General features: G+C 42.1%; 1 protein-coding gene across 2 annotated transcripts in view; it reads right to left on the bottom strand.

The window, feature by feature from the left end:
• The window catches only part of efl1 (elongation factor like GTPase 1), a 136,867-nt gene extending 133,015 nt beyond the window's left edge, over positions 1 to 3,852 (bottom strand). The window contains exons 1-4 of one of the 2 annotated variants that reach the window (XM_034106822.1): positions 3,808 to 3,852; positions 3,226 to 3,325; positions 1,534 to 1,601; positions 1,369 to 1,453 (exon numbers count right to left, since the gene is read on the bottom strand). In XM_034106822.1, coding sequence (XP_033962713.1) covers positions 1,369 to 1,453; positions 1,534 to 1,601; positions 3,226 to 3,316 — 244 coding nt within the window. In that variant the 5' untranslated portion in view covers positions 3,317 to 3,325; positions 3,808 to 3,852. The other variant, XM_034106832.1, reaches the window with a different exon arrangement.
• Between the last annotated feature and the right edge of the window lie 17,866 nt (positions 3,853 to 21,718).

Raw genomic sequence — 21,718 nt, 5'->3', positions numbered from 1 at the left:
GAACCGGTTCCAACATTTTGATTCCAACGGCATCATTTAGACATGTGAATTTCGGTTCTGCTTTTCGTAGCCTACTGTATGACTGCGGCGGGGCGGGAAATGTAGCGTTGTACCTACACTTCCTACAGCGTAACCTGAGACCAGGGCCGGCCCGTTGCACTGGCGTTATAGATGTTCGCCTTGGGCGCCAAATCTGTGGAGGCGCTGCGCTGACAGCTCTGGGAGGAAAAAAAATGTTTTGACCGTTGCGGCTCATCCTAATTTTCGGCCTTGATGTGACAACATTCATAATTAAGTAAATGTAACACCCTTTTTCACCCCGGTTACACGTTTCATTCGCCCTGTACGATGGGTGCTGTAAGTGATGAAAATGGGGGATGTTGGCTTATCTGGCACCCGCAGCTCACAGCCAAAGTGCGAGTCAGCGTGGGGGCGAGCGAGGGAGAGAGGGAGGGTGCACCGGTACGCGCTGTTGTTATTAGCATCTGGTGCTAGCTGCTCTAACGGAAGAAGAAGATGTTTCTACAATGATGTGGAGGGAGAGTCCTCTCCAGTCAGACTGAGGCTGATAACTACAGCTCAGTGAGGTAAAGGACTCTGAGTGTTTAGATAGTTCACTTTAGTCCAAGTTATCTCAGTGGGTCTCAAACGTTTTGATCACAATTTATGTAAACACATATTTCCAAGGCACTCCTTTATAATTATTGGGATAAAACAGGTTTGAAATCATTCCAATGTATACTATAGGACAGTAAACCAGACATATCGTTTTAAACTGGAGAGATACAAAATACGTTACTTGTTATTGGCTATGGTAGGTTATTGGTTATGTTCACATACTTATTTGATTATTAAAATGTAAACCGATCTTTTTCATATGGGTGTTTATGTACCCCCTCGATCTAGTCTCTAGTAATTCTGCTTAAAGTGCACCAGATTGAAGCATTTTGCTTCAAAATGTTCAAACATTTCTTCCCGGTACCTATGCCTGAGAAGGCAGATATGCTTGTTTTTCTCAACAAGAACTGTTCTTTAAAAGTTGGACTGTTGCACTGTTGTAGCTTCAGTGGTTCTCAGGTTACAGTTACATAGCAGTGAATATAAACAGACTGATTAATGTGAATATTACTGTAAACTAACCTGTGTAAAGGTTTCTCGAATAAATGTAATTTTTTTTGGTGGAAGAAGCATGTATAATTTTTTTACCCTGCCCCTCAAAGAATCAGAATTGAGAACCGTTAAGAACTGGAATCGAAAAGTAGAATCGGAATCAGAATCGTGGAAATTCAAACGATACCCAACCCTAGTTACAGGTAACTAGATGCTAACAGAATACCTTTTTAAAGTAACCCTCCCAACCCTGCGTACCGTTCCTGTGGTGCAGAGAGATGGCACTGGACTTCATGGTGATTCCTCTGATCTGTTCATCCTCTCTGCTGTCCAGATACCTCAGCTGACAGAACAACACACCGACCATAAGCTCAAATCATGACAAGACAACTTGACTGTGAGAAAGGTCAGCGCAGCTCTTACCTTCCCGGCCAGTCGATTGGATATGATTCCGTTACTCGCCACCAAGCAGTCAGCCAGAGTGGTTTTACCTGCAGAGATCCAGATGGTTCCAAATTATTTCACTACCTTACAGTGTACACTCACTCTGTCTGACGCCGAAAAGCTGGTCCACGCTTGTCTCCTCCAGGCTGGACTACTGCAATGCACTCCTCATCGGGATCCCTAACAAAAGCATCCAGAAGCTCCAATACATTCAGAACAGCGCTGCTAGGATCCTGATGAGGGTGCGCACATATGATCACATCACCCCCATCCTTAAAGCACTACACTGGCTCCCTGTGGAACTGAGGATGGAATTCAAGGTCTCCCTCCTCACCCACCAGTGTGTCCATGGAACTGCCCCTCCCTACCTCAAGCCACTCCTCAGCCGTCGTACTTCCTTGCGGACCACCCGCTTCAGCAAAGCCAACCTCCTCAGACCCCCCAGGACCAAGCTTCATACTATGGGAGACCGGGCCTTCTGCTCGGCTGCCCCCAGTCTGTGGAACGCTCTCCCCGACCACATGAGAGAACCACAGACTGTCCAGAGGCCTTTAAAAAAGGCCTCAAAGCCCATCTGTTCAATAGAGCCTTTGCCTAGACCTTTTATTTATTTATGTTGTATTGTTTGTTTTTACTGCTTTTTATTAAATTCTACCGTGTTGTGTACTGTTTTATATTGTTCCATGCTCACTGCTTGTAGCACTTCGGGATTTGAATTCAAATATGAAGTGCGTTATAAATTAAACCCATTATTATTATTATTATTACAGCAGACTTACTTACATACTTAGTCTTACTTTTCTTATAGTAATAATTACCTTATCATCACATGTTAAGGCTCACTGCTTTAGTCCGTCTTTTATCATTTTAAGTTGAATATAGGTACGTTTTTGATTGTTTTAGACATTACTTTAAGCTAAGAGAAATGGTGATGTCTATATTTGTTATACTTTTGATAATTTACATAGTTCAAAATAAATATGAGTTAAAAATATAATTGAGATTAATTAACAACATTAATATTGGTAGCATCATTAAAGTTAATTGGACTCAATTTGATAAATATAACTTTTAAAAGGTCCTAAATCTGATGTTGAACAGCTTATTTGGAGATAATGAGATAAATGTTTCCATATTACGACACTATATCAAATTATTTTATGAAACTACTGTTGCATTAGTGTGTTCATCACTTCAATGTTGCACTTGCTGTGTGCTCTGCATGTGTGACCATTAAAGAGGGGTTCATCCCTCCCAATATTACGTTATTATTATTATTATAGTTATATTGGGGTTTATTTGAATGACTTAATACACTACTGGTTAGCTTTAACTAAACTATATAATTATAATAGTTGATTCCTATTTTGTATTAATAACCCACATTTGCAAAGTAACTAGTAACTACATATGTAAAATAAATGTAACGGAGTAAAAGGTACAACATTTGCCGACAAACGGTAGTGGAGTAAAAGTATAAAGTAGCATAATGGGAAGATACTTCTTAAAGTTAGATTCCACTACTTTGAAACGGTACACAGAGAGTTCTACCATGTAGTATTGCAATACTCATCACAGATATGAAAAACACAATATGCCAAATGTACTATGTAGTATGAGCAGGAACCAGTGTCTCCGTCAATGCAGCTGCTGGTGAACAGGCTCACTCACCATGGTCCACATGGGCCAGGATGCACAGGTTCCGGATGTTCGCAGGGTTCCTCTGCAGAGCGACGATCCTGTCCAGGCTGGTGGGAGCCATGGTGAACAGCTAAACACAAAACAATGAATACACTACACTGGCTGCTGCTTTAAACTGAGTATTTGTAACTAATGACAAAATATCAACGTGATGAGGTTGTGATATTGTTTTAGTAAGCTATCATCGATACAGTAACTCTGACGGTACATGAAGTTATGTTACAGAGCTGTCTCTGCTTAACGTGGCTAGCGTTAGCTTGAGTCGGCAGCACAGAGCAGTTGGATAATGACATTTCAAAGCAGGGTCTTAGTTAACTTGACAACAATGGACACAGGGTGAAACTAGACTGGACTGACACGGGTTTCTCTGTGGATTGTGACAGGTGATATCTGTGTTTCTCAAAGAAAGACGTATACAGTAAGATTCAAACTAGCCTGTACAGTCTCCACACAGCACGAGTATTACGGGCTACCTTTCTCTGTCAAGTAAAAACACAGCAGTATTGTGAAAATGAGCCCTTATTTAAAGACATGTGGACATCCTCAACTCACGTTGTTTTCCCGGAAGTTGGTAGTGCACACAAGCACCGCCCACTTGCAAACTGCTGCGTTCAGCGAACATGGTAAAAATGAACTTTATCCTTTTGGTATACCAGTTACAATTATATATGACATATTGATTATAACACAATTTAAACAACGTTTATTCCATCTTATTATTGAATCCGTAAATAATATTAGAAAACAGCAAAAAAAATATCTATATATTAATTCAATGATCGTGGATCTTTTCGCTTTTTATTTTACATGGCTTGGAATGCAGCATGTGTTCAATGATGTGACGCTTGTGACGCTCTTTTGTTGCTTGGTTACATTTAAAAATAACTTTATTCAGACAAATCTGTACAATAAAAACTTTTGTAAAAAATTATAGTTTGCATCCATTAAACACAAAATAAACATTCAAACATAACAACAACGAATGCAGGGAAATAATGACATAGTTGATAATACATTGATATATAAAAATACAAAAAACATTATAAGTTAATTATATAAAATAACAATCGTAAGGGAATCACAGTAGTCAATTACAAAATAAAGAATACATCGTGGTTAAAAAAGGAAAATACAGAGAAAAAAAAATCACCTCCATCTTCAGAGCAATCTGACTATTATAACATTAGCGTTAAGAAAGCTTACTTAAATATCTGCCACAACATAAGTACACTGAGTGCAGACGTCGATGTGTCCCATTATCATTCATATCAGATCATATATCACATCATAATGTCATATATTTCCTTATCTGAGTCAGCTGAGCCGTGTCTGGCCGTGCAACACTCACAGTGTCACATACTGTATGCAGAAGTATTATTTTAAGCAACACATTAAGTTGAGGAAACACTCGAGTCAAATGTAATGAAAGTCAGAAAGTCGTGTTTTAGACGGGCAGTGATATCATAAAGCTGTTGATGTACGCATTCAAACACTTGTTCTGTTCCCAGCTGTATTCACCTTGCAGCTGCAGCTCTGTGGCTTTTATCCTGATCAAGTGTTTAAGTCATGGATGTTTAAAGTTTAACTTCCTCATATGTCTGATATTATAGTTGACTTTTCATTCAGGAAGTATGACGCTGCGCTGTCAGTATGCTTCTCCATGTTTGTGATTGGTCGAATGCTCCAGATACCACCCCTTTCATGTGAACGCGCACCAAACTAGATAGGACACGGCTGGCTTGAGCGATCCACTTGATAACCCGCGTCGTAGGACAGTTTAGCGAGAGCGCGTATGTTTTGGATTAGGCCAACCGGCTAACTCAAACATATCCAGGTTAGGTTGAACCAGCGCCATATAGATAGAAGAGTTACGACACCGGAAGTCCAAAAACGGTATCGTCACGTGGTTCATGTAGACGAGGATCGTTCCCCGGAAGTTCATGGCGGGCAATGTGAATGCATTGATAACAGGAGATAGAACTACGATTTTTGTTAATTATTAGTGAATAAAGGTTTTTATTTGCAATATTTATACAAAAAATCGATATGTGTATGTATTTACATCAATATGTTTTAAAAAATAAAATTTGCTAATATTAAAGAGCCTGTGACACGGTTTTCCCCCATCATCCAAACCCATCAATTTGAGTACATATTGTCCCCTTGAAAACCGTTACTGAACTGATTTTGGATATTTGTACTTTGATAACCATTAATCTGCCTTCAATGTTGACAATTTTCTGGATCTTCTCGCGGATTCTTCAAGTCCCGCCAAATGATGGGTGACGTCATTGCGGGCACAGCGCTCCAGCTGCACCGTCCAGGATCCCAGCATCTGCATGTAAACCTTTATATATATACAGTCAGATGTAAACGCACGATGGTGCACACAGCAGCAAGCTCAGACAGCGATGACAGGTTAATGTTGAACGTGTCTGAGAGCTCATGAGGCTGAAGGATCGGTTTATGTTGTATCTGTTAGAAGTTTAGGAATGAGGTGCGTCAATATGGGCGATCATATGGTCATGTAGCCAGTGGTGGAATGGGACTACAAATCATCCCGGGACTCTCGACCGGCCCACTTCGGTACCGCTAGTAAATTGTCAACGGGGGGAGTGGGGATGTCAGGGGCGGCAGGTGCTGTATATAGTAAATGTAAATATGTAAATATTTGTGTCACTGCATCCTGGTAAAATACAAATATAATGTATAATGTCTGTGTCTTTGACCTCAGCGCTGCGAGCCACCTGTGCCCTGTGCTACGAAGCCAGTTCAACAGACCCTGGATATGTTTGAGTAACAAACAAACTAACAACAACAACAAACTAACAAACGAGATCTCGCTAAGCGGTCCGACGACGCTGGTTATCAACTCGGTAAATCAAGCCAGGGTTTCTCTCTCCAGCTGAGAGCGCGTTCACGTCTAAGACACGCGTGGATCTGACTTTAATTACATTTGTCTCGAGTGTTTCGTCAACATAATGTGTTAAATAATACTTCTGCATACAGTCTGTGACACTGTGAGTGTTGCACGGCCAGATGAGGCTGGAGAAGCTGACTCAGATAAGGAAATATATGATATATTATGATATTATATGATCGATGATCGACTGATTGATGATGTAATATGAATGATAAGTGCGACACGTCGGCGTCTTCTCTGCATACGGCAGTTTAAACTGTATTTCCTTTATCCTGTAATATGACTTGAGAGATTTAAACTCCGCACACTGAGTTAATCTCTTTTCTATAGACGCCGGAGGCGGGCAGCGTCAGGTAAAAGAAGTTATTTAGCCTTCTCAAACCTGAGCCTCACGCGCCGCATATGGGGGATGTGCTGGTGACTTATCCGACCGGCCCACTTCGGTACCGGCCCATCGGGATTCGTCCCGATGGCCAGTCCGCCACTGCACCCAGCCCACGTAAACTGTCAACGGGGGGAGCCTCGCTGCGGGGAAACGGTGGACCTAGTGTCCCGATCGGAGTGGGAATAATAATAATAATCCGTGCATTTTATCCATTAATTTCCCCAACATTGTGGTCAAAAAAACACACGTTTAATCCATGTTGTTGGTGTACTACAACTACAAAAAGCATCGGTTTGTTTTCTCATCAGGAAATCCAGACCGGCTCAAACAAACGATCATTTAATGTATCATATGTTCGCCGAATTGACATGAAAGCACTAATAAATGTAGTTTCATCCACTTGAGTTTACAACCACAAAAATAATCGATTTGTTTTTATATCACATCCGACGGGAGGAAATTCAGCAGCTCTACTCCCGATTTTTAATCCTAATGTAATCATCATCTTCACCACGATCATTTATGTTTATGTCGCCGAATTGACATGAAAGCACTGACAAATATGAATATACTGTAGTCAACTTCATTAAAATGTTATTAACGTGCCTAATCTCAGTAATTCACCATTTCTACGCATAACAACACACTTTGTCCGTGTTTGGCTCTCGAAGCGTTCCCGCATTGACGTCACTTCCGGCTTCCCCCAAAACTTCAAAATGAGTGAAGGAATTTCCCCGCGATGTTCGAAATTATTGATATTTAACGGAACGGTATCGCTTTTTCTTTTTTAAACTGACGGTTCGAGATTACTAGTAGACCAATATTTCATTGCACAACAGTTGTTGGGATGGTGTCACAGGCTCTTTAAGTGATAATATTAGGATTAGTGTGAACAACTAGTTTACATGTTACTAACAGTGCCTTGGTTAAAGAGCCTGTTGCTGTTTATTTATAGCTTTGAATTCTTTCAAACCAATATTATCTTCTTAAACTTGTATGGTAGTCAGGAGCATCACTTTCTAATGTTTATTGATACATTTAGAGGGAGGGGATCTAAAGTAATGCTTTAAAATTCAGATTGGATTCATTTCTACCATTTTCTTAAATTCATGGTAGTTTCAGTAATCCCCTGGTAATTGAGGACACAAGTTATCTACATGACTAATGTCATCTTTATGGCTTTCAGAAAGGACAGGAGACTATCAAAGGACTAGCAGCAGCAGCAGGACTAGCAGCATATGATGATAATGATGATGTTAAATGTGTTGTTTTAGGAACATCCATTGCAAATACATGGAATTCAATAAACATTGAATAGCATATCATGCAGTTTGTCGGTGCCTTTTCCTCCGTGTTGTCCTGGTTTGCTGTGCTGCCTCCTAGTCGCCACCAAGGTTTGCTGTGCTGCCTGGGGATGCTGAAATCACTCAGAGAAAGGAGTACGAATGTACGGCTTCCCCACTGACACAGAGCGGAGGAAAAAATGGCTGGCTCAAGTCAGCAGGAGCAATTTCACGACCAACAGCAACAAAATATGTTATGTAATTATATACAAACACTGCATTTGCACTTTTTCACAAAACGAAAACCACACCATTGGGAAAGCTTAATGTTTTGTTTAATACAAAAAAACAGGGTAAGGCTTGAAAAACACTGAGAGTTGAGACTCAGGGTGCCAGGTGAGGGTCTCAGTGCAGGTATTCAGGCTCCATTGAATCCCCCTCTGGTTCTTGTGCTGAAAGAGGGAGTAACAGACAGGAGAAAGGGTTATACACACACAGCACACCTATTGGATGGGAAATGCCTTGGGGAGATAAGGTGTTTACTTATATAAAACAGTAGTATTAAACTTACCTTGTGTTTTCACTCTCACTTAAGTCCCTCTCCCTTTGCCATCAATCCAGAATCAGCTGAGCTGCAACATTATACAGACAGGTAATAATCAACATAATCACAAGGACACAATATGGCTCTGCTAAAAACACTCACTCTTACACGCACCAAAGTTATATTTATCTAATATTTAACTCCCTCCACCCCCCCGCATACAATCCCGTTTAGAAGCCCCTCTTCTCTAATTCAACATGTTGGACGAAATGACATTAAGAGAACGGAATTTACAATTAAAAGGCTGTTCAACGTGTGTTGCTAACTTGATCGGTATGCTAGCTTAATCTGTTATCTGTAAACGTTCCCTAAATCTACTAATTTAGGGATAATCCACTGACATCCTTTAATACACATGTTCATTTGAATCAGATGTACTGATAATATCCGCAATATAAATCTTTAAACTTCTTCTTACCTTTAAAAGTCCGTCACGAACGGTGTATTATGCTGCAACTCCACAGCTCTGCTAGCCTTGGCGCTAACTTCCGGGGAACGATTGAGAGGCTCCACGATCCGCCATTGCTGTAAAAAAGTGGTCCATTGGAGTGAACGGAGATGTCGTAACTCTTCTATTAAATAGCTCTGGGTTGAACCAGCTTCGTAGTACAGGCCTCAGTATTCCCATGGTATTTCAGATATTACCATGGTATGTGTCATGATAATCACTCGAGTCCCATTGTAACAACATGGTGCCTGAATAATGAATATTGACAAATATAGAAACACTGTACCCACACAAGTACCAGGTGCTCATGAAGAATGTAGGTAGAGGCACACAATACTTATTAGAACCTGAAAATGAGCATTGGATACACATACAAATGCACAACACCAAATTGAACTCACTTTCTACACTCAGCATTAGAAAGTCAGTTACAAATTTGATGATCTACCTCCTACCTAGTTTATTTTTTAGTCCATGTACTTTGGCAGATGCTTGGTCTGGCTGTATCTTCATAATCACCCTCTGGAGAAACTCGAATGAATATTTCATTTCCAGAGGATACTGAAGGGCTAAGCAATAGATTATTCAACGAAGCATTGCAAATCCGCACACCACATCCTTCACGTTGTGGAGCACAATTGTCTCCTCGAAGATCTGCTGAGGAAAGGCATCCCGTTCACCTTCGTAGCCTATCATTAGACCAAATTGCATCCCCTTCATGGCTTCCTCGAGTCTAGAGTGTCTCCATGAGCCTTAAAAAAAGAGAAATAAAAGTGAGCTCAGTGTTCTACAAGTACTTTTTCTCTACAAAGCTAATTAAGAGGCCTATTTTTTAAAAATAGAAGCTAAAATCTACAGTTCACAGTGTAAAAGTGAAATGTGATAGAACATCATTTCAATTGCCTCATTGCCTCCCTTTTCACAGTTTTGGAGCTATATATTTATTTATATTATTTAATAGTTAAACATTTATTTTCTTGCTGTTTTTGTTTATATTAAATGTATCGTTCTTTATTGCAAATATTTTAGTTAAATTAAGGTAATTGTAAACGTTAATTTTGAAGGAAACTTTGGGCACAGGGTGATTTGGGTTGATTTATGTTAAAATGTACAATTACATAAATTAATTAAAGAAAGTTATGATCTTACATCACACATCCTGATGACATTTGCCTGATTTTCACCAGATATGTAGTGTGATAGTCCAAAGAGAGCAGCAGTCCTCCTCCTCTCATTTGTGTCCTATAAACATTTGTAGCAAACAAATGGTGGCTAAATTATGGTCATCAGCATCTCCACTTACATCTTTCTCAAGGCAGTCCAAAATGCTTTTTAGTGCCTGCAACCAGGACTGGAAAGATCCAGTCCTGGTTGCATCTCTGTACACCAGTGGCGAACCGTGTCTATCACAACTGGACCTTCTGTAGACACACATACCCCCGGACCCCCCTAGAGGATTTGAGGTCCACCTCCACTTACAATATGTTCACATGGATAGGTTCCTAAATAGATTTGCACATTTTCTTTAAATAGTAACCCATGTCCATATGTTTATTCTGGGGTAGTAGATTTAAAGTTTAGGGCTATCACTATGGGCAGCAACGCTGTAAATATTGACAAATAAATCGAGGAAAATGGCACAAAAGAAAACTGGTAGTGGCCTGGCTGGGTGTATAATTCCCGGCCTGACTTATTGTCCCAGTCCGGCCCTGGTTATATATACTGTATATTGAAGTAGCTGCAGCTTTATCAACATCTGCATGTAATCAACAACTGACTTCCAATCAAATAAAGAAAGTGCAATTCAAAAACAACAATATTTATTGTCAATTAACATTGAACTACACAGATATACAGTAAATACTGTGGATATGTGTAATGTTCCTCTCGGGCTGCATTTAAAAATAAAATAGGAGAAAATAAATAAAACAGCTTTTGAAAATATGTGCATCTTAAAAGTGCTTAACTTTAGATAAATAAAATAAAGTGTAGCAGCAGCTTGAGTTTCCCTTTTTCTTTGTTAACCGTTTCACATCATGACTTAACAGTTTCAGACGATTATAGAACAATATCAGTCTTTACACATCATAACAATTTAACAGTTTTAAAGTTTCTCTTTCTTTCCCTCTTATATTGCAGTCCATCACTCACTTTGTTCTGTTCAGTGCGAGAATTGAGCTGGAGCTTGTCCTGCCAGGAGTTTGGATCTGGGCTGAAATGGTGTCAGGGCTATTCTCATACACATGCAGGTGCTCATTGGTTAGCCTGCGCTGGAACAATATTTAGTTTAATTTTTATCCTGGTGGACTGATCATATTGGGCTCTGAGACTGCTTATTTGTTGTGACCTCAGTTCTGACTTGAGAGGGAATGTTTGGTCAAACACTTTGTGTTTTGTCTCATAGTGGCGTGTTGGCACTTTTAATGAGCGCCACGGTCTCTGAACAAATGAGACACACTGGCTCTGTGCTCCCAGTGGGCAGGATGACATGAATGAGTCCACTCAGGGTTCTCACTGTCCACGTTCCTCTTCTTGGAGAGCGCCATGTGTCATTATTTGTCTCTCCCTGTCTGCCGCTAACACGCCTGTTCACTCTCCTCTCCGCTTCTCTCAGTCTATCGCTAACTATTCTCTTCACTCACTCTCCTCTCCCTTTATCGCTATCTATTCTCTGCACTCACTTTCCTCTCCGCTTCTCTCTGCCGCGCTCTCGTCTCTTCTTCTGTGTTTCTCTCCCTGTATCGCTCACTCGTCTCTTCTTCTGTGTTTCTCTCCCTGTATCGCTCTCTCGTCTCTTCTTCTGTGTTTCTCTGCCTGTATCGCTCACTCGTCTCTTCTTCTGTGTTTCTCTCCCTGTATCGCTCTCTCGTCTCTTCTTCTGTGTTTCTCTGCCTGTATCGCTCACTCGTCTCTTCTTCTGTGTTTCTCTCCCTGTATCGCTCTCTCATCTCTTCTTCTGTGTTTCTCTCCCTGTATCGCTCACTCGTCTCTTCTTCTATGTTTCTCTCCCTGTATCGCTCTCTCGTCTCTTCTGCTGTGTTTCTCTCCCTGTATCGCTCACTCGTCTCTTTCGCCCCCTGTCGGCGGCGGTTAAAATAGAATCGCCCCGTCAAAATTGAAATCCCCTATTAATGTAGTGATTAAAGGTCCGGGTCCGTATAGGTCGGCGTCTGGGCCCGGATCCGGACCGCGGTCCACCTGTTGCCGACCCCTGATCTAGAGCCTCTGTCTCGAGCCAGTTAACTAGCGGGCCTTCTAGAGCACCCTGGAACCGAGGGAAACTCTGAAAGAATACGCCCATTGGCTACAAATCAATATCTGATTGGTTGATCAAACTGTCAGTCCAAACGTACGCTCTCATTTAGTGCAACGGCCAGGGCATTATATCAAGGATGTAGAATACCTTGGTTGAAGGAGATTCTACCCAGAGACCCAGAACAAGATCTGATTGGTTGCTTTCTTTTCTAACACAAAACCACTGAAATGCGTAGTGCATGGTCCGAGAAGGACACACAAATCAACGTAACACTGTAATATTACAGATCAACAACACAGATACCATTCTCATTTATTCATTTATATACATTTTATTAAATTGTATTTATATAATTAATTACATGTTTTGTTTGTTTTATCTGAGTGTTCCAGGGTATTCTCTGAATACCTTGAAGGCCCTGACGGTTTGCCACTGCTGTACACCTCCAGCAATCTTGGGGCCAGGCCATCAAGTCCATCCAGAAAAGATGAAAGCAGGTCGGTAGTGACAATTCTTTGGAACTCTGACTGAATCTGTATAGTCGTGTTTTAAATGTTAAGAAGTGCAACGTAGAACTTGATTCAAAATGGTATGTCTGTCTGTAACATGCAAAAGGATGTGTTTTTCAATAGCTTTTTAACAATTGACTCGAATCTGCAATAATATTGATAAATGTGATCATTTTGTCTCTCTACATGCGTGATTTAAAGTTTTCACATTTCACATGATTGAATAAGACCGATAAAATATATGAAATAAGATGCTTCCAGTGACGTGCAGTCAGGGGAGGCAGAGCCTCACCTGTCATACTCCAATGTAACGGAAAAACAACTAAAGAAAAACTAAATAGTAATAATAATATAATGTCTCCACTGATCTGTGTTGTAAGTGTGATTTCTGTTTGATTCCAATCGCTTTTTATAGTCAAAATCAGCAAATTGGCCGAGCTCCGCTACAACTACGGGTAGCGATGAGAAGTGAGGCAGGGACGAGCTCTGCCTCTCGTAAGCCCACAGTAACTGGCTGGAGCGCGGGCACTAATTTAACGCGGGCACTTATTTTGTGAGCGCGCTCAAGCCAGTCACTGTGGGGTGAGGTGAGGCACAGATAAGCTCTGCCTCACCTGAGATGCGTCACCCCACAGAAACTGTCTGGAAAGCGGCCCTAAGCGCATGCCTGCACCATCTCACTGTATGTCACCAATGTAATGTTTGTAGATCCCTTTATTACATTTATCCTCGCCATCCATAGTCTCTAAAGAACTTATTTCACGTATATATGATATTTAGGCTCGCTGGTCTCATCGTACAACGGCAATGAAAAAAGCACCAGGGGAGGCAGCCATAACCTCTGCCGCACTGAAGGGGGCGCACGTGAGCCCACAGGTTCTTGTTGCTACTGTTATTCCACGCAGAGACGGTAGACGCAAACAACAAGCTAGATTTTTGAAACTACAGGAAGATAAGGAGGACTTTTACAAAAATATAATGGATATTGTTGTCCAGAAGGATAGCATGGACTTCATCTTCAAGTCAAGGTAAGAACACAATTGTAATGAAAATGAGATCTTTGTCAACAATCCAATATTTAGATTTTGGTTATCCTTTTGTTGAACGGTCTGTTTAAAATGAATCGAAGCATCAGACTAAAAAAGCTTTTGAAAATAACCGAACATTTCGATTAAGGTCAAAATATAATATTTGTAAATCTGACTCTGAAAGAGTCAGTGCCTCACCAGCCATGAACCTCACCGCACGTCACTGGATGCTTTATATCCCTTTGTGGAGTTTGAATGTACAATTGTATGACTGATTACCTGTCTCTCACTGAACAGAGCTGGCCATCTCAACTTTACTTCTGTGATCAGTGGCTGATCTCCAACGATCTCTCTCCGACGCTGAGAAAATGTATCACTCATCAATGCTTCAATTAATTGGTGATCAGGGTCTTTTTTGGGCATTTCCATCTCCATTTGTTGACGCTTCTCCTCCATGTCATCAGTACTCTGTCCTTCAGGGAGATCTGGACAGTAGTTGACCTTGCCCTTCTTCGACTTTTTATTACGACTCCCCTTCGCTTCCACTCCTTTTAGTTTGTTTACTACCACTTCATGGCATCCTGCGGGCTGCGGCACTCAACTTCTGCCAATAGTTCCGCAGTTTGAACATTAGGCTGTAAAACCAGAAGTGCCATCCTTTTTCGGACCCTTTTCGGGTCCTTCAGGCCGGGATGTTTCTCCACAAGTGCTTTTACTACAGTCTCATAGTGCCGTCTCTCGGGATAGGCATTTATTTTGGACATAACGTCTGCAAGCGTGTCAAGGATATCAGTCTTTACACCCTTAGGAATCACCATCACACTTCCATCCTTAGCATGCCGAAGATTAGCTTGTGTCAGCAGAAGCTCCACATCATGTGAGAACTGTGGAACTGGGAAGGGGTTTGGCCATTCAACAGAATCCACACTGCTGACCGACGGAAGGCTGCATGTGTCCAATGTGGAATCGAGACACCCACATCAGCTGTGAACAATACTTTTAATGTTGCCCGATCCACAGGAAGGTCCTTGATGTCTGTCAAGTTGCACAACTGATTATTGAAATCAGGATCCTCAAATTGTACGATGCATCCACCTCTCATGCCTAGGTTTGTTCTTAACTCTTGATTCAGCCCCTCAATGCTGGTGGGTATATTTCCGATCCGGAGGCGCCTGATATCATTTTGGGATACGATGGCTCTTAGCAGCATTGTAGACCACTGTTACCTGTATTTGAGAAAAAAGAAAAAAAATACTTTCAATTACAAATATTCAGTATATCAAGTATTGATATCAGGACCAACTCACACACATCCATCCCTCAACACTATCATCAAATAGTGTATTAACTTACAGATTTATTTCAGCAAGAATGTCCAGGGAGTGACCAACAGGCGTCCCTGAATGAAGTATGACACAAGTGGCATGTAGTCATTGAGATTATCTGGCTTCACCAGAAGACATACAGATGGTGTTTTCTTTACTAGATTGTAACCGCACATATGCTCCACATAGTTTGTAGTAAAAGGTTCAATGATGAAGCAAGCGTAACTAGACAGGACAATGCATATTTCCAAAATCCTCCCAAAGTCTGGTAGTCCACTCATATTCCCAGCAGAAACAATCATTCGCTTTGAATACTTGGTTCCATTTAGGAAGACGTTAGGTGTGTTGACATCACTGAATGTATCCAAGATAGCCTGTCTGACTCCACTGTCTAGTACTTCAAAGCACATGTCAGACATGTCCCAGTCTCAATTTCAGGATTGAATATACTTGGCATGTCAAGATAATGAGCCAACATCAGTTGATGTCTAGAGGCCAGGGTGAACAGAATGTTTTTACAATTGTTTGCATTATGCACAACCTTTTTAAAGAAAGAATGTTTTGACTCAAATCGGATAGTCCAACACTCTATGAGGGGCCCAAACTTTTGAATGAGATATGGATAATTGTCTTTTGGCTCCTCTCCAACTTTGCCTTTTTTCGTATTTTGTTAGTGTTTATCTACTTTTTGCCGTTTGCTTTTAACTTGGTTTGCAACATGCAAGCCGACCGCACCAACTCTGCTATACAATATAGCAGAGAGGAACTTCTTCACATCAGAAATGTTATGGACAACAGCCCACCGACAGACGATGGATATTCGCCATGGCTGCCTCCTGTTGTCCTACCTGAAAAACGCAGGAGGAAGACCAAGCGAGGGTCCCGCGCCGGGCTGCTGGTCAGACTGAGGAAACGAGAAAACCGACCCCCTCTTCTGAGTATTCTTCTGGCTAATGTTCAATCGATTGAAAATAAGCTAGATGAACTCAGAAGTCAGATTGCTTTTTAACGGGACATTAAGAACTGTAACGTGTTCATTCTCACCGAGACTTGGCTCAACCCCGCTATCCCAGACTCCACCATTGTTCCTGACGGATTCACAATTTTTCGCCAGGACTGGACAGTTAACTCGGGAAAAAAAAGGGAGGTGGTGTGTGTGTCATGATAAACAATAACTGGTGTACAGATGTAAGGATTATTTCTTCGGACTGTTCCCCTCATCTGGAGCACCTCATGATCACATGACGGGCTTTTAACCTGCCGAGAGAATTTACATCTGTTGTGATAACAGCAGTGTATATTCCGCCGCTAGCCAACAACAACACAGCACTCGATCAGCTGTTTGGGATAATCGACAGGACAGAGACTTCACAGCCAGAGGCGGTGTTTGTTGTGGGCGGGGATTTTAATACCGCTAACACGAAGAAGGTCCTGCTGAAGTACTACCAACACATCAGCTGCCCGACGCACGGTGGAAATATACTGGACCATGTTTATTCCCCTTTTCGACATGGATATATAGAGCTCTCCCTCGCCCTCCCTTCGACAAATCAGACCACATCTCACTGCTGCTGCTGCTGCCTGCTTACAGGCAGAAACCCAAACGGGACAGACCGGTAACAAAGACAGTACAACGATGGAGTGAGGAGTCAGACTAAGCTCTGCAGAATTGCTTTGCATCTACGGAGTGGAGTGTGTTTGAGGACACACACACGGACACGGTCATCTGCTACATAGAGTGGCGAAGTCCCTCCCCTTCCGGGGGAGCTCCATTTGGGACCTTATTTCGGAAAAATTATTCATTGAAGTCAATGGATAGAAAAAGATTATCTTTCGATCCCGTTTGAATTGTGCCACGAATCACACATATGATGTTTGTCAATTTAAAAGATAATTTTGAAAGTAACATTTTTTTAAATGTGTCGTAAAACTGTGAGGTAACAATGTTTTTGTGTGAAACGCTGAATGAACTACATCTCTGGTCTCGCAGACTCGCACAACAACACACGTCACCAAGATGGCCGTCACTACTGTCTTGTCAAAAAAGGGATTGACTACCCTCACTATCAACACAATGAATGATTTGTGCAGATAGCATGAAGTAGAAAAGATCGCCGATGCTAATGTAGCGTTAGCGTTAGCATTTCTCCCCTGGGCTTAAATGGTGTATTATAGAATGATCACACCGATGTGACAGTGCTCTTCAAAGGGTTGTTGGTCATGTTGGGTTACTTCATGTTAAGGCTAATACAAATGACAAGGCTAAGACTGTAATGCTAACTAACGTGCTTGTTAGCACGTTAGGTAGCTAACTTGATCCAGCCACTCCTGGTCCTTTCATCAGACGGGAAGCGAAAGAACGAGCAAGACCCATTGCTGGTATGATAACAACCTGGTACTAAGCACACAGGCATCTTGTTAAAGTTATCTTATCCTAGCTATCTCTTATTTGGTGGAGGACAACAATTGTGACATCAGTTATGACATCACTCTGGGATTTGTAGTCTTTCTAGTTGCGTATTTTTCATAGTCTTACATGTCAACAGTTTTACGACAAACTGTGACTTATTTGACATGGAAATTATTTTTTAAGATTGACAAACATCATATGTGTAATTCATGGCACAATTCAAACGGGATCGAAAGATAAGTTTTCTCTCTCCATTGACTTCAATACATTATTTTTCCAAAATAAGGTCCCATGGACCGGATGTAGATGGGCGTGACTTCGCCACTCTAATGGGAAATGCATCGATGACGTGGTACCGAAGGGTTCTGTACGAACATTCCCAAATCAAAAGCCCTGGATAAACAGCGAGGTGTGCGGCAAGCTGAAAGTGCACACTATCGTGCACAAAGGTGGAGATTTGGAGGAGTACAGGAAATCGAGATATGAACTCCGGAGAGCTATCAGCAGTGCAAAGAGACAATACAGAGAAGAGAAAAAAAAGTGGAGGCTGACTTCACAGGCTGTAACACCCAGCACATGTGGGCGGGACAAAGAACAATGACAGACTACAAAGGAGCAGCGGGGGGTGCTGCCGGAGTGTCTGCGTGCGCATCTCTCCCAGATGAGCTGAACAGTTTTTTTGCACAGTTTTAGAGCAGCCAGGCTGTGGAGGCACAGAAGGATCAGGAGCCCTGCCCTTTCGTTTTAAACAGGGCAGATGTGTACAAATCCTTTAAACGGGTTAACCCACACGAGGCTCCTGGACCTGATGGCATCCCTGGCCGTGTTCTCAGGGTGTGTGCAGTTCAGCTGGCAGAGGTGTTCACAGACATCTTCAACAGGTCCCTGCTGCACAGGCCCGGTTCCATAAAAAAATTACTCAGGGTGCATCTGAGATTAGAGAGGGTGCAGTGGTAAAGTGCTATTTTTATAAGTGGGGAGTGGACCTAACACCCTCTAGGGGGGTCCTCACCTCCTCAAGGGCGGTCCAGGGCCTTTGCTCCCCCGGGAAGATTATTTTTAAATATTGAAGTTAAAAGCATCAATCTGCTGCACTTTGAGAGCAAAATGAAGAGATCTATGGATACATCTCAACACCCATATGAAACAGAACTGTAAACAGATTAACTTTTTCTTTATGGATATTTTACAAATCACTCCCCTTTTAAGACCGAAATGTCATGCATAGCAGAAGATGGCATCTTTTTTACAGGAATATTCCAGCCAATCTCTGTTTTGAAACCATGATCTGCAAAATGAGCGCCTTACCCCACTGTACAGGCAAGTTGGACTTTTTTAAATATACCTGGGCAGGCTCTGTTTTTCCGAGGTCCTCTGTCCTCAGGGGTGGCGGCGGTGTTTGGGGCAACGAAGACGGCTGCGGCTGATCCACCTCCGTGGGCGAGGAGGACGTTAGTGTCCACGACAGTGGCCGCGGGTAACGTAATGTCCCCATGATCTGAACTGTTATTACCTGCAGTAGATGCAGTGTTACTGCTGGCGATAAGGGCTGGTTGTTTTAACCATTTTCTGATGCTGTGTAAGCACTTTGCAAATGACGAACGCGCAGGGGCAAAGGTCACGCGCTCCTGACATAATAACGTTACTTACCGTTTAAATTGACCAAATACATGCAGCAGACAATGTTATTTAACCACAACTACAATTTATTATTATACTATATTATTCTCATTATTATTATTATTATTATTATTATTATTATTACTACTACTATTGTTATTATATGTAATATCTTTCACTTTTAATATATATTTTTTTATTTCTTTTTTTCCCCCACTTTGAATTTTTCAAATGAGGGTGCATAACGACTCAACTGAGGGTGCAATGCACCCTTATGCACACCCATAGAACCGGGCCTGCTGCTGCAGTCTGTAGTCCCCACATGTTTTAAACACTCCACCATCATTCCTGTTTGCCTACAGAGCAAACAGGTCCACATACGACGCCACAGCCCCCCCCCCCTCCACACTGCCCTCTCACACCTGGACCAGAGGAACACATAGGTGACAATGCTGTTCATTGATTACATTTCAGCTTTCAACATCATTGTGCCCTCCAAGCTGGCCATCAAGGTCAGAGACCTCGGGCTCAACATCGCCCTCTGTGATTGGATCCTGAACTTCCTGATGGGCAGACCCCAGGCAGTGTGGGTGGGAAACATCACATCCTCCACCCTGATCCTCAACACCGGAGCCCCTCAAGGCTGCGTGCTCAGCCCTCTCCTCTACTCCCTGTTCACTCACGACTGCATGGCCACACACAGCTCCAACACCATCGTGAAGTTTGCTGACAACACGACCGTCATCAGCCTGATCACAGACGGCGACGAGACGGCGTACAGAGAGGAGGTCGAAAACCTGACATCTTGGTGACAGGATAACAACCTCCTTCTCAACGTCAGCAAAACTAAGGAGCTGATTGTGGATTACAGGAAGCAGCAGAGAGAGGGCCACGCCCCCATCACCATCAATGGGTCTACGTTCCTCTGTGTCCACATCACTGAGGACCTGACGTGGACTCTTCACACTACCACCATCACCAAAACAGCTCGACAGCGGCTCTTCTTCCTCCGCAGGATGAGGAGGTTCAACATGGACTCCGGGGTTGCGGTCGGATAGTTTAAAAATCAGCTCCTAAGTTCTAACCCTATCTCCTATTCCTTGACCTCTGAGTGAAGCGTCACTGGGTTAAGGGATAGTGGATAGGAGAATTCAAAAGGACTTAGGAGAAGAGACTGCGGTACTTTAGAGAATCCGAATGCACTTTCACTATCCGACGTGTTTATGATGCGCCAGCGGACGTCATTTTGTGCGTCTGCTGCTGTGGGGAAACTATGGAAACTACAGTTTTCTCTACAGCGGACTACAACATGGATGTTTAATAAGAACGGCGGACTCATCTAGAGACTCTGCACCGTGCTCTGATGCTGTTGCTTTATGCTTTATGAACGTGGACAACAAATAAACATATTCTTCATGACCAAATTTGGAATTGAAATAAAAAAGGAAAGTGAATCTTATGCTCGTCTCCCTCTCCCTCCGGTCCACATGAATACCAATGATCCCAATACGTATGATTGTATGAACTAAAGATCTTAAATCAATACAGATGTATTTATTATAAACGTTAGTCCTTAACATCTATCACTGTGTATATCACCATTCAAACATCTTTTAAAAGTTGAACAAACCCCACACAGCTCAGTGAAATGTTGATTTTATTTGATCATTTCAGTAAAAACTAACGTTCATATTTCTCTTTTTGATTATAATACTGATGAACGTTCAAAACAAAGCACTTTGGCAACTTACCACATACGTTTTAAAATGCTTAATAAGCACCGTAACTTTCATGATATAATTCATAATCGTTTGTTTCCGTGAACGGCCGACTGTTGTGTGACGCAAATGCTGCGGCTGCAAGGCATTGTGGGGCAGCATTTTCTCCTCTCCTTTCGGTTAGGGAGGTCCAGTGGTTCCTAAGCTAAAGGAGGTTATAAAGGAAGTTGGTAACCTCCTTTCCTATCATTCTAGAGAATTCGAACGGCACTTATCATGGCTGCCACTGAGGGACTTCCGGGTCATTTCACTCCGTTAGGAAGGTTCCTAAGAGAAATGGACTATTCGACTGCAGCCCTGGATACTCTGCAACTTCTAATCTACAGGTGTGCCATAGAGAGTATCCTGACTGACTGCATCACGGCCTGGTACGGCAGCTGCACCGCCCTCAATCGTAAGGCTTTACAGAGGGTGGTGAAAACTGCACAGAACATCACCAGGACGGAGCTGCCATCCATGGAGGACCTTTACTGCTGCTCGAGTCCTCACTAACACTAAGAAAGTGGATCACATCACTCCTGTTCTGAAGTCTTTACACTGGCTTCCTGTGTGTCAAAGAATAGATTTCAAAATACTGCTGCTGGTTTATAAAGCACTGAATGGTTTAGGCCCAAAATACATTTCTGACCTCCTGCTAAATTATGAACCATCCAGATCTCTCAGGTCTTCAGGGACTGGTCAGCTTTCTGTCCCAAGAGTCAGAACTAAACATGGAGAAGCAGCGTTCAGTTATTATGCTCCAAATATCTGGAACAAACTCCCAGAAACCTGCAGGTCCGCTGCAACTCTGACTACTTTTAAATCCAGCAAGAAGACTTTTCTTTTTGTCGCTGCTTTTAATTGAACTATTCACATCTTAAACTGCACTGTAACTTTTATCCATGTATTTTGTCT

The sequence above is a fragment of the Pseudochaenichthys georgianus genome, chromosome 3, assembly GCF_902827115.2.
Source record: "Pseudochaenichthys georgianus chromosome 3, fPseGeo1.2, whole genome shotgun sequence".
Lineage (NCBI taxonomy): Eukaryota > Metazoa > Chordata > Actinopteri > Perciformes > Channichthyidae > Pseudochaenichthys > Pseudochaenichthys georgianus.
This window is presented reverse-complemented; position numbering and strand designations above follow the sequence as displayed.